Below are 14,499 nucleotides of genomic sequence, written 5' to 3'. Positions count from 1 at the left end.
CTGCCACGAAGGCACATTTAGGGGATATCGGTGTAGTGCCATACACATTCTCGAACTCGTCCATTTTGGAGATGATGTGATCCGCATCATGCTCCGGCCGCCAATTGCTGTACACTATAAGCCCGTCTCTTCTTTCCTCTCTCATTCGTGCCACATGGCCTGCCCACCTAAGTCTTCTTGATTTAATTATTCTAATAATATCTGGCCTCCCCGATGGCGCAGTGGTAGCATCGTCGCCTGGTAATAAAGGGGTCCCGGGTTCGATACCCGGTGGATGCACATAGTGGTTCGGATCCCACTTTAAACTGAATTTGAATTTAAATTTTTTTGGTGCGTCAGCACTAAGGCTATTTTTGCACCCGTCACATTATACGGGGTCCAGCCCCTTATCGTTACACATAACAACTCTAACGTTGCATAAAGAAAATCCTAAAATATTCTGACTTTCGTTAAAAGCTGAGGCTGTAAAGGAGCACTCAGCACACATAAGGACAAAACACAGGACGACACAGAATTATACTGGCCATAGTGCCAGTCGCCAGAGCCTCGTTAGTCTGCAGTCCAGGGTGTACTACGTGGAAGTGAGGTTGACGATTGGGTGCACTACGTGGAAGGAGCACCCCTTACACCTCCACTTTAAACTGTAGGTCCAGTCCCGATTAGCCTTACTGTGCACAAAGTGGACTTAAAACATCAACTCAAACTCTAATAATATCTGGACATGAATACAAATTATGCAATTCTAAAAATTATGTAACCTTCTCCGATTACCTGTCTCCATGGTTAATCAGTATGAACTCATAAATGGTGTAAACACGTAAGCTAACCAGAGTTTCGACTCGATTCGTTACACTAACCTCTTGCATGCAAAGCGACCTTTCGTTGGGTGGCGCGTGGTCAGCGCATGGAGTCCCAACGTCGCTCTTTTCTGGCTTTCGTGACCGAAGCCTGAAATTTCTTTCCAAGTAGTTTCCCCAGTGCACTCACGACGCTGAATTAAGACCGACATTTTTGGAGCTCCCGCTAACAATCGAAGGCGAGAGACTTAACCACGTGGCTACTCAGGAGCCCTCACTTCCCGTAAGCTCTTTTGAGTACAACACAAATGATAAAATCGCAACGGGTCACTGATTTTTACAAATATAGCTCTTTTTATGTAGATAACGAGATTGCTGTGATATTTGGTACACGAAATTTTGTGAAAATAGAAAGGAGTTCCGCAACATTGTTCGAAATCCAATTATTGCAACTTCCTCTTAATGCACAAATATAATTTTTTGGAGCCTTGGAGTGAAGCAAATGCCATTTCCGGTTCTATTGTTTGGAGCGGAAGTCTGGCTCAATGCTCACAAAGGTGAAAATTAAAGTTCAACTTGTAGACTTAAGGTGCAACAGGGCTTATACAAATTTTAATCCACGAATAAAATGGGAAGAATTCTACAGGAAAACTGGTCCAGCGATTGTTTAGGTTGTTATTGACTTCTTCGTGCGATTCTTTAGAATTCATTCTTTGTACTATCTAATTGGATGAACTTTAGAAATTGAGCTCGCCAAGAGGTCGGAATGTTTCGTGTTAGTTAGCAAGAAGGCTTTGCTTCCTATTCATAATATTCGAGAATAGCGAAGAAAATACAAGAAATGAAAATCCTATTTTTCTATTTTTGTTTTACGTTGCTTTTCTGTACCTTTTTAGATAATCGCAACGACGATGATGAAATGCTACATCCAAGGCTAACCGGGTTCGACACTGAAAACTTTGCTTCGATGGCCCTTCTTTTCTACCTCTTTTTCATTTCCTCTTTTCTTCTTCCTCTATTTTTATTCCCCTAATTTTATCTTCCTATTTTCCTGTCTTTGTATTGTTATACTTTCTCTCTTCTGTTTCTCTGCCTTTGTTCACTCTCCCTTTTCTATCTTTGTTCCCTCCTCCACTATCTTTCTTTCTTCTCTCCTCCTCTCTATCTGTTTTCTTTCTTCTCTCTCTTACCTCTTCTTTGGTTTACCTCATCTATTCTTTCTGTCTCTTTTCTGTTTCCTTGCTATTTTTCATCCATTTCTCTGCATTTCTTTGTTTCACCTTTTCTTCTGTTTCCATACATTTTGTCTTTTTTCCTGTGTTCCACTGCATTTCTATCTTCTTTCCCTTTCTTCTTCTGTGTGTCTTTTTCTTCTTCTGTTTGCCATTCTTTATACCTTCCTTTCTCCCTCTGTTTCACTACATTTCTTTCTTCTTTTATCCTGTTAACTACATATCCTTCTTCTTTTATCCTGTTCACTACATTTCTATCTTCCTTCATTTTTAATTTTTATCTCTTCCTCTTATTTCGCTTTCTCTTTCTCACACTTTCATTCGTCTGTTTGTATAATTTTGTTCAATATAAAGGATCGTCAAAATACTCATGCATTCTATTTCCGTGGGCAAGATGAGAGCTAACGTCATTTCCGGTGGGCCATAACCCAACCTAGCTCGCCCAATATCAACGGTCCTGCCCTTTTATATGTTGGACCGAAAAGTTGAAAATGTAAATATACAGTGACAAAATTGTAATGAATTTCAGATGGTGATATTTTTATGTTCTTATTTGCAGAAATGGTGACCTCAGCCGTCCTCGGAGCTGCCACCGGAACTGGTTTAGCTCTGGTGGTCGCGATGACCATCGTCATTTACCGCTACTACTCCATCCGCAAACGCACGAAGGACTGGAGTCAGCTGGAGAGGTTCGGGGACAGCAACCTCCAGAAACTGGGGGCCGTCTGCACGGGGAAGAGGAAGGGTACGCCTAGGCAGGGCCCCGTGTACACCTTCACCCAGCAGGTAAGTCTCTGATAAAATCTTTAGTTATTTCTCGTCATTGCTTAATTCCATTTGAACGGATTGTGGACCAACACTGGACTTCATAAAACAATTAACAAGAGCAAAAAAGGGGGAACGGTTTCTCTAAGTGACACCGCCTTCACTTCCCAATGATGTTTTTAATTTAATTATCTATTGTCATTAATATCAATATTATGTTCTGAACGGCTGCATACATTCAGGATATATAATGCTGTTTTCGAAGGCTTAATGAGCCCAGAAGAGATATTCATGGCCGGCCTCTATACGCTGTGAAAGTTGTCGGTGTAGAACGGAGGCGACTCTCTCTCTCTCTCTCTCTCTCTCTCTCATTCTTACTTTCTTTCTCCTTTTCTTGCTCTCTGTCCATTTATTTATTTATCTTTATCTTTATCATTGCCTCATCTATTCTTTCTGTCTCCTTTTCTGTTTCCTTGCCATTTTTCTTCCATTTCTCTGCATTTTTCTTCCTCTGTTTCCCCGCCTTTTCTTCTGTTTCCATACATTTTGTCTTCTTCTTCCATTTCTCTGCTTTTCTTCCTTCCTCTGTTTCCCCGCCTTTTCTTCTGTTTCCATACATTTTGTCTTTTTTCTTGTGTTCCACTGCATTTCTTTCTTCTATTTCTTCCTCTTTCTACTTCTCTCTTTTTCTCTTTCTTCTTTCCTTTCTTTATCTCAATCCCTCGTCTTGTTTCCTCTATCTCTTTCCATCCCCTTCTCTCCCTACTTCTCCCTCTCTTTCCCTGTGTTTCTTTATTTCCTTCTATTTCTTCCATCCCCTTTGACCTTCTCTTTCCCTGTCTGTTTTCCTTCCGTCTACAGAATTCTTCCCATTTCTCCTTATCTTTCTCTCTCACTCTCATTTTCTCCCCTTCTCTCGCTTTCTCATTCCTCTCTCTCTTTCCCTCTCTCCCACGCATATGCCGGTTGTGAAAATAATGAGCTTGTCCAAATCCTCTCGATTTTTTTTCAAGGATCACCCCTGGAAGGTACTGTATAATCTTAGAACTTACACAGTACTCTGATGCAATGCCAAGCAGGGCTCAAAGAGCAGCCTTATCTGAAAGACCGATGAAGAATTTGTTAGTTGCCTTTCAAGCGGAAAATGCCTGTGGTTTCTCCTTAACTTGTCTGTAATCGAGTGATCGACTTGACGCTTTTCTTGCCGAACGAGCCTGATTGAGCGTTAAAGCAATCAATCAAGATTCCTTGGCAACCAAACGTCAGGATCATTTCTCAATGTCACCTCTGCCTAATCTCTCAATCAAACCAGATTGACATGTCATATTTGGTCTTCAATCAAACTCTAGTGGCCCATAATACTATAAGTCTCTTATTTCTTTAATGATCCGCCGTGAATCATTCAGTAGTGCGTTTCGGGTTCAATACACGGACAGGGTGATTTCACGTGGGAATAGTTGTGTTAATGCCCTTCTGTAAGTGGCTTGGGGATCTCACGGCCCCAATGAGGACGTGCATTAGTGTGCTGCAATGAGCGTTTTTCGCTCGAGCGGCAAATAGTTCGCACGGGCAACGCTAGATGACACACAGAATTGATAGGTCTTCCGCTCGAGCGAAAAACGACCGAACGAGCGAAATACACTCGAACCCTATTAGTGGACATATTTATCTATGTTAGTGGGCCCTCAAATATGGATAATGAAGTAAAAGACGAAGTGAAGTTGAAGTATGGGTTTTAGGTTGAGAGTCCTGCTTATTAGGCTCTGAAATACGGGACGTTACCATTCATTCCCCTACGAGTGCGGTACGATCGAGCGTGGGAGATTCGAGCGAGTTTGAGCGAGCGAAAGTGGTCCGATGCAGTACTCTAACGTGCATGATGTTGAAGTGAGCTAAAGGAGGACAGAGATCGGTACTGATCACAGCATTTCCTTTGTGCTCAGCATAATGAATGTGGAGAAGACCATTGGCAAATTGTGCTACAGGGTGATTTCTAAGTTCGCCGATACGATTGTAGATCCGATTGAAAACTGTAATGAGAACACGACAATTTCTTTCTCTAGATATGAGAATGATTTCGATGCTAGTGTCATCTTCGTTTACCTTTTCAAAACATAACATATTTGTAATTTTGACAGGTGATAATGTGCTAATCGTTGCGCCGTCCAAGTCTGTGAAGCAAGCCGCGCATAACGGTGGAGAAGGAGAGAAAGCGAGTGGGTGGAGCAAAACCGTGTGTGGTGCTGCGAACAGTTGGTAGCTGCGTTGCCACCTCCGCGTAATCCCTCTCCGTCCCACCCGTTCATTGGTCGGGCCCTCTCAAGTCACTACTTGTGAAGAGGACTTGCTTTCGTTCGCTTGCTCAGATACCTGGGACAGACCATAGGCTAAAATTGACTGTATTTTTGGATTTCTGGTGAATTTATTATGCGTTTAGGTATGTCACACTACCCCGGATTTCAAGATGGCCGCCATGTCTAAGTTACATTGTAAGGTCCCTGTAATATTTCAAAACTGAAGAACTGGCCAGGGAATTAGTAAACTTCCCTCTATAGCTTTGGAGTAAAATGTAACAGTGTTAAAGCGATGGAAAGCACCAATGGACCATGTTGAATTTTCCTATGAATATTAAAGTATTTACGTCTTCAAGCAGACATAATCCCTCACCCGCGGCGACACTTGCCTATCGCAGAACTCGCACGTTTACTTTGAGACCGAAAGCCCCGGGAATTATGGGAGAAAAACAAACGAAGGAAGATAAATGTTCGCGGCAAGAGGTCGCTAGCGGCGGGTAATTTGTCACAGAGCCCCCTGCTGGTTTCTCACAGTCACTGGCCGCGGGTGGCACTGTGTAACGTCATGTCTGATCTCCAATTCCCTTTTATCTTGTCCTTTGTGCTGTTCGGCTTGCGTAACGCATTGGTTGGCTCCCATCTTGTAAGCAGTTGAATCTAGGTTCGATTCTCGCTTGAGTCACAACTCGCAGCGGTTGGATTCCGGTTAACCTACTTGAACACAAGTGGAATCTTAAACTTTAGAGGTAATCTTGTCGTGCTTTAATTCAAGTTGTCCAAAAATTTTCTGCATGACGATAGTATAAATGAGAAGACAGTCGTCAACAATGTTCGTCAAGAAGGGTCTGAACGAAGCATGAAGGAATGTACACTTTGTCTCGCGAACCTCTGGAGCAAGCGAACTAAAACTAGTCCTCTGCGCAAGTAGGACTCGAGAGGGTCTGACCAACGAACGCATGTGGGTAGAAGGGATTGCATGTAGGCAAAAAAAAAAAAAAATCGGCTCCAGCTACCAGCCGTTTGCAGCAGCTTCGTGTAACTATTCCTCGCTTGCAAGTGAATATGAATCAGATTGTGCGCTAGCTGTTAGTCGTTTGTTTCTTTGGGGGGGGGGGAAGTAATACGTCATAGGTCACATGACTGTGGGAAGGGAAGTATCTCGCGTGGTGTTCAGAGCTCCCTCTCTTCCTCTTGTAGCGGTTGGGTTAACATCGTGCAATTCTACGTTGAATTGGTGAAATTGGTCTTCTGAAGTAATCGTCTGTTTACTGCTAGTATTGATATATTTAAGTTTAATTTAATTATTCTTTTATTTATCTTACATGAATTAGTTAATTAATTTAGTTGGAGCACTATTTGTTCATTTTTATGTTAATGCTATCATTACGCAGATGGTTATTTCAGATTAGCCGATATCCACTAATCATGTCCATTTACATTCATTTAGATTTCGAATTTCCCTATTCCAAGTTGCTTATTGATAAGATATTTTTAATTTAAGAATGATATTGAAAATTGAACCAACCCTAAAACGTAATTAGAAACACAATCTGATTCGGGTACAGTTGTTTTGGTCTATTTAAAGTGTGATTGATTGATTGATTGAGTTAAAATTTATGGGTGCGTCGGCACTTAAGGCCATTTCGCACCCTTCTGTGTATACGGGGAAATATCCCCTTATCTAAAATTCTGACTGAGCTTTAAAAAAGGGGTGTAGATAGCCCCTTGGGAAAAACATTAAAAGTGCAAGGTTGTAAAGAGACCTGCACGAGACAAACACGACACATTAAAAAGTCAGAAAAAACTAAAAACCTCCTTACATACGGTGGAAGAGTCCAGCTCTTCGCAAAAAACTAAAAACACGTGATAAAATGCTGCTGTCATCACCCAAGAGGGATGACAAACAGCCGGAAAGGTTAAAAATCTGCCGGAGGTAAGCAAGATCGACACATTCAACGAGAATGTGTCGGATGCTTAAAATAACATGACAAGCACGACACAACGGAGGGTCCAGCCCTTGCAGTAGGTGACCATGCGTAAGACGGCTGTGTCCTATACGCATGCGGGTAAGAATAACGTCTTCTCGCCGAGAGGGACGAGACGAGGAACGCCAAGCACCTATGGTGGGCTTAACAGAGTGAAGCTTGTTCCCCGTTTCCACATCCCACTCGGTCTGCCAAGTGTCAAGAAGGCGACAACGGAACACATTCTGCAGGTCGCTAGCTATTTAAAGTGTGGTTATATTTGGAAGAAGAATGATTAATGTTCTGTATATATATGATATGTTACGCAAGATTTGTTGTTGGAAAATTTCCTATTGTTGAAAGTTAAAAAGTTATATATAATTAAAAGTTCTCCTTGTTGTGTTTCATCAATAAACTACAGAAGGTCGTTCGGGATCTCTGAGGACAATGTTGGAAGGGTGATAAGTTCATGAAAACCCATGTCGCCACCAACGATCATGCTCAATTGGAAATCCAGCATTCCGCGCTATAGCCCGACAACGTAATTTCCATTGCAACAGACTTTTCCAAAGAGTTATCATGTCCAACTTTTCCCACTCCTCCTGACAGGCTTTCCAGAGGCCATTGAGAGTGCGTGGACGTCTCTTCCCTAAGGCCCGTTTTAGGAGTCCAAATGCACAGAAGTGCATGGGTGACCCATCTGGCGCCTTGACCGGAATGTCGCTGTAAGGAATTGCATGGATGCCAGTTTCCACCTCCATTCGCTGTAAGAACAGACGAGTCGAACGGGAGGTATGCCTGGATGCTTTATCTTGGTGCACCCAGACCTGGTTTTTGGCCCCCCAATACAGTGCCGGGATATCTATGTTATAAATGGGTGTTACAACCTCATCCTGATAGTACGTGGAGTTCATTTTCACATTATTAGCTACACGGCGAATTGCTAGCTTGCCATTATAGCAGTATCCAGCGATGATCATGAAACCCCGTGGAAAACTTTCCTGGCATTCTCGATACAACGTTTGATAATTGTTTTTGTCACGAGGGCGGTAGTAAATCGCGCGGGGTTTGTGACAGTCACTAAGGTAGACATATGCTTCGTCTAATGTCACCACATTTTTCCATCTCTCCCCTGCAAGATAGGTCTCATAGAGCTTTCTAGTGTTCGTGCGACGTTCCGCAATGTGACGAGGCAACAGCTTGTGAACTCGCCGCTTATGCCGCATTTCTAGTTGCAGGTCCTTCTTGATTATGGTGTTCACTGTTGACACAGACATTCCCAACTTACGTGCGATACTCCTTTGGGGGGCAGGGTTACCACCTGACACAAGGGCCTTCACTTTTCTCACTCTGTCCGGTGTACGACTCGTAGCTGCTCGTGGATTTGCCCGTTTCTTCCCCTGTGGAATTAGGCCCAGTCGGCCTTTGCTTTTTTTGTTCAATACCGCACCGATCCCGTTCTTCGATATCACAAAACCACGCTTCTTGCACATTCCTTTGGTTGCCGAATAGCTATATTTAGCATCGGAAAGGGCTGTTATGTAGCCCTCTCAGTATGGTTCAATTTTCTTCGGCATCGTTGTAGGTAAATGGCACAAGACTCTGCACACGCGTTCTCGGTAGTGACGTGACTCAGCATGCACCGTTTGGACGGACTGACGTTGCTAACAGCGACGCCAGCGGCTTTCAAAATCGTCACCAGAGATCCCGAACAACCTTCTGTATTAAATGTAACATTTATTTTTCGTATGTCCCACAAATGGCCTCTGACTCTGCTAAAATGTTTTAATAAGGAGGTAATCAAATTTGTCAACCCATAGTATATATAATGGTAGAGGACTCGTTTTGTAGACCAAATAGAAATTATATGAGATAACACTGAGGGTGGTGACATCCGCTCACTCGTTTTCTCCCCTTCTCTACAGTTATGCGCGGCCTTGCTCCACAGATTTCCTAACCAGTGTAACTTTTTTCTGAAGGTAAATTCCAGTATTAAAGCTGCTTTTATTAGGTTAATGAACGTTAATATATTAGAGTCAAGTTCATTTTTTTTCGGTTGTTAGATGGCAGAGGAAATTGATGATTTTAGACCATTTCTTCATTACACTTTTACACTAGCATAGTGGGCTATTCCTGTATACAATAAGTTTCCTCTGCGTCATCATAAATCTAACTTATAGTTCCTGAGAACTTGCATACAGATCTGTTTTGATTCAATGTTAACAAGATGTCGAGAAAGTACGAAAATTAATGCAAGTTTCCTTGAAATAACAGCGTGACCCATATTTTCGCACCAAAAGCAAATGCGAATTAGAATTCTCTCACTCGTACAAACCCTTTCAGAAGTTGAGAAGTAACATGGAGAATGTTTTAATAAAGAGTTTGCTTCCAGTTAGTTCTGGAGTTACTTCAATTTCCCCCTCCTCCCCCCTCTCTCTCTCATCATAACTTCTGCAACTTAGATTAAAAACACTTCAAAGTTTTCTTTCAAAAGAACATTCATCTTGCTTTTTCTTCCGTACATATGTTAAAGGGTGTGCTTTTCTACCAGAAGATTAACTTCGACGAGTGAGATTAAATAGTAGTCATCAAAAAGGAACAGAAAGTCATGGGCGAAGTAAGAAGAATGAAGAACAGTTTCCGGGATTTTGTTAAAATTGAAGGTGATCTTTATTACTTCAAACCACCAGCGCAAAACATTATCTGATACTGATGTACTTGTGGCGCATCAGACTTCACAGAAAATGCATAAAAGGGCATATTAACCAGCCGTTTTTTTTGTGCGATGCTCTAAAATATATCAATTGAACAGATCTTACGCGATCTGCTCAAAACAACCAAAAGCACAGGTTTAACTGTGCAACTTGATGCATTCACCTTCATTTCGTACATTTTGAATTCTGTGTGTAGAGGAGTAGACTTCTCAATGAAGAAAACTTAAATCCATATATTCAGATCATTAGAAAGTTATTTCTTAACACGAGGGTGATTCAAAAAGTAAGATAGATAAACTGGTACACGATAGTATGGCACTGATAAACATTATTTTTCAACATAGTCACCATATTTGTCCAAACATTTATTCCAACGGCACACCAAGCCATCAATGCCGACATAGAAGAAATCTGCGTCGAGCCCCTGAAGCCACATCATGACGGCTAGCTGAAGTTCCGTATCGCTTGCGATGATGTGGTGGGGATGATGTGTGTTTGCAGGACATGGATGCTTGCTTCGTCTCCGATGTCACATGATGCACCCACGTTTCATTCCCTGTAACGATACGGTGCAGGAACAGCGCTCCTTCCTCATGAAACCGCATCGAGTGCATGAGAGACAATCCCATCTAGTGGCTTTGTGGCCTTGGCGCCCAACATGAACACGTCTTTCGGTAGTCCAGTTGCTCAAGAACGGTGTTGTGCACACTACCCACTGAGTTGTTGAGTTCCTTAGCAATATCGCTAAGTCGAATGGGACGATCGTTCTGAATCAGACCTTCAACACGCCACACATTGTCATCTGTGGTGGACGTGCTTGCCAGCACGGATCGTTGCGCATCTGTCCTGCTGCTATCAAAGTCAGTGCACCAAGCCCACCCCTCTTTCCGTGACATTACATTAGCGACGTGCACCTCAACCAGTAGACGATGAATTTCTGCTAGTGAGGTGCCCTTTAGACGCAAAAAACTGATCAGACTACGCACTTCCACGCTTGACCATGTTTCCGTGAGCACACATATCTTCCAACTGAAATTTCGAGGGTCTGATGCAACGCATGCACCATCTAACGGTTATGTGATAAAGCTGTGCTCTTCTGCTGCGAACCGGGTGGGAAATTCGAAGAATAGGAGGAAACCCGTGAGAGCTCGGGACCTTACTTTTTGAATAACCCTCGTAAAACAATTTTTAATTGCAATTAAAATGTGTTGCGAAAGATATCAATTGATTTGAGGAGAATTATATCCTAACAATTACAATTCAGCTTGCTAATCCAGTCACAGGTGATGTAGGATATTACACGATAAGTAGTCACGTACTCAAGTATACAACACACAATGTTCATGTCCTCTTTTAAGGTAATGATAAGGAAAATGCAGATGAGTGGTTGTTTAAACGCAACCATTATGGTGCAATCAGTACTCAGTTTTTTTCCTCGACTACCGCACCATGTTTAAAGGAAAAAAACAGAGAAAACCTCAATCTTCTACTGCACTCATTAATTCCGATTGGTAGTTTTATGAAATTTTTAGAATGATTTTAAGGGCGACCTCTGCTTTTGAACAGATTAGTTGATTGTGGTTAATTTGGTTTATTTTACTTCGCTTTTCTGCCACTTTCGGCTAATCGCAAAGGTAAGGGTGAGTGATGAAATTGATGAAGAGACACTCACAAAAGACATCCATGCCCAGCCCAGGATTCGAACCTGGGACCTCTGTTAAACAGAACTAATGCGGGGACAAATTTACGTCAAGAATTAAGGGCAAGAAATGCTTACATGCGAAGGTGTAGTAAGAAACATGGCATAGGTATCGTTCGGTACTGACTTTCATAATTGGGAAATTTGGTAGTTTGAAATTTTACTTTGTCTGGTGACAAACGTGCAGTGGATGGAAACCCTGCTCGTGAACTGGCAGTTCATTTGTCGACAGTTAGTCCATTAAGAAGCCACCGTGCAAACAAAGGAATTAAGTTCTTGACGTCCGGGTGTAGGCCTGTGCAGCCCGTTTATTTGCCAGAGAAAGAGAGAGAGAGAGAGATGGGGAGGAAGGGAGAGAAATGGATAAACACAAATTTTCAAAAACACGGAGCACTCGCGCGCAAACCGCAGGAGATGTAAGCTACTTAGGCATCAGGTTACACCGACAATCACAAAGGTCCTCAACGTTTTCATCCTCGCTTCATTACCTCCCCCGCCCTTATTTTTTTTTTTTTTTACAGCCGATCGTTTCAGCTTTACGCCTCTGATTCCGCTCTCGTCGGAGATCGTTTGCTCTCTAAATTGCAAAGAGTTCCGAATGGGCGATTCTTTGTTCTCCGAGCACTGATTGGCTTTTATATTCGGTAATTAATTCGTTCTCCTGAAGGTCAAGGACGACATCGAATGATGATTGCTCCGCGTTTGAAAGACGCGATTTGGAGATCGTTTATTGTGTCGTCATCTGTGACATTTGACAACATTAGTGATGGAGTGCTTCAGAAAAATACGTGTTATATCATTGGCGTTGCAAGGTTTGTAAGTCAGAATTATAGGCGGGATTATGATTAAAAATTCCTATACTCTGTCTCGAGTATCTCTGGAGCGAGCGAATGGAAACAAGTATCTGCGTAAGTGGTGACTCGAGAAGGCTCGACCAATTAACGCGTGAGAGGGAACAGAATTGAGTGGAGGGGAAAAGGGAATGCAGCGGTTTGCAAGAGCGTGTTCTGCTTCTCTCCGCCAACTAGCTTTCTGCCCTTCTCTGCCGTTATGCGCGGCCTTACTCCAGAGATTCCCGGGATAGAGTATAGTACATGTTTACAGAAATTTATCGTTACTGAGTTCAAAAATTATATGTTGAAGAAATTAGTGCGAGAAATGCAAGGGGGGGAAAAATATGACAAACGTCTGATAGTGTCAGATAAAGAATATTAGAAGACTCGGAAAAAGTAAGGTATAGAGTAACAGAAGCATCGAATAAAGGCAGGTAAAAAGTAACAGATGCATCGGATAACAGCAGTATTAAAGATTTAAGAATAGCAACACTGGCGATCGTTCTCTAAACGTTGAGAACATAGTATCTTTGATTTTGTAAATTTATCTATCTTTCATCTCCTCGAAATGTACTTCAATAAGAAACTATTAAATAGTATATTGCCTACTTTCCAAATACACGTGTGCTTTTAAAAAGAGATATTATAGGTTATCATCTAAAAATGCATTTATATTTCTGCACAACCTTAAGTCGATTTAGCGGATCAATTTAGTTTAATATCAAAGAGCTCTTTCAGCATGCAAGAGAAGCTGGAGGAAAGTTAAGAGAAATCGAAACGTCAGATAGATGTGTTGAGACTGACTGATATTTCTAGCTTCTTCATGAAAAGCAAAGTATTGGATACGCTCAAGAAATTCTTGTTCTCTGTCACCCGTGCGCGCGTGTGTTTGTCTGTCGGCGCGTGGCGAGGAAGAAGTCACGTTTAAATATAAAATTGTAAAATGTTTACAAAGCTAATTGAAAATAGTATATTTTAATGTGTAATTCTAATTACTTCAACGTTCACCTACAAATAATCGAATCGGATTGCTATGTGAAAATTTCCCCTCCGAGATTGTGAATGTGTGGAACCCTGCTTCCCATATGTCTTCACGGAATGCTGTAATGTTTTACTGCCTTGAATCTGGATTATTATGTAAAAGCTGGCTTTAAACTGATGCTGAACGTCAAGTGTATGTCAAATGGTAGGGATAGCTGTAGCTTCTTTATGTCCCTCTACGGATAAAGTGAAGGATGACACCTTTAACTCTTTAAGGGGCAGGAACATTTTTTTTTTTTCAAGATATTCATTTGCAACGTTAATTACATGCAAGATACTGGGGAGATAATTAAATGTTGCCCTTGGACTTTTTCTCAATTTTTATTATTTTCATGGTTATTAACAATTACAATGTGATTACCTATACTAACCACCGCCCACTTAATACACATATTTAAATAATTTTGTGAAGAATGGAATGGATTTATAGAAAATATTTTATCTCAAATTATACTCTTTATATTTGCTTTATTGCTTGTTTTGTGAAACAATATTTTGAGTAAAATATCTGGAAGCAATTCTTGCTCTTCCTAAGACAGAATGGTACATTGTAGGCTCTGAATGTCCATATTGTTCTGACTGGTGTTGCTGACACGTGTACTGCATATTGCATATCATCTTGGAGTTCCCTGCACTGGTTGGTGCACATTTCCCTCCAATCGTATTTGTTTATCTACTTTTGGTTTGTGATTACTTATTGCAACACACCTTCTCTTCAAATTGTCTTCAATGACATTAATTACAATAAATTTGTCCACAGTCGCATTATTTACAATAACATTTGACAACAGTCCCTTGTACACTCTTCTACAAAAGTCCTTGTTTGTCAGGTGTTCATGTCCATCTATTTCCTTGTCAATTACAATAGCATTCACCACACACATATCTAGGAAATGGAAGAACAGCCTATGCCACCACTTTTTGCTCTTGTGGTCACACCCATAGTCCCCTTTTAGACGATCTTTGGACAGAGTTCTCGAAGACATATTGGCAAGATTACACGATCGCCTGTGCACGGTGGTTAGTGGCACTAACCACAAATTTGACAAATAATTAGTGTCAGAATACACATTGAAGTCAAAACACAAAAGAATTTCATGTAAAGAGTACAACTCAATTACTTATAAAATGTCCACAATCAATTTCAGGCGAGACATATT

The 14,499-nt window shown here is 41.5% G+C and overlaps 1 protein-coding gene across 2 annotated transcripts in view; it reads left to right on the top strand.

The window, feature by feature from the left end:
• Window positions 1-14,499, top strand: part of Sytbeta (Synaptotagmin beta) — a 284,485-nt gene that overhangs the window by 191,497 nt on the left and 78,489 nt on the right. For both annotated transcript variants that reach the window (XM_083119244.1, XM_083119245.1), the window contains exon 2: window positions 2,589-2,815. In XM_083119244.1, the coding sequence (XP_082975370.1) occupies window positions 2,591-2,815 (225 nt within the window). In that variant the 5' untranslated portion in view covers window positions 2,589-2,590. The remainder of the gene's footprint in view (window positions 1-2,588; window positions 2,816-14,499) is intronic.

The sequence above is a fragment of the Lepisma saccharinum genome, chromosome 3, assembly GCF_977018435.1.
Source record: "Lepisma saccharinum chromosome 3, izLepSacc3.1, whole genome shotgun sequence".
NCBI lineage: Eukaryota > Metazoa > Arthropoda > Insecta > Zygentoma > Lepismatidae > Lepisma > Lepisma saccharinum.
This window is presented reverse-complemented; position numbering and strand designations above follow the sequence as displayed.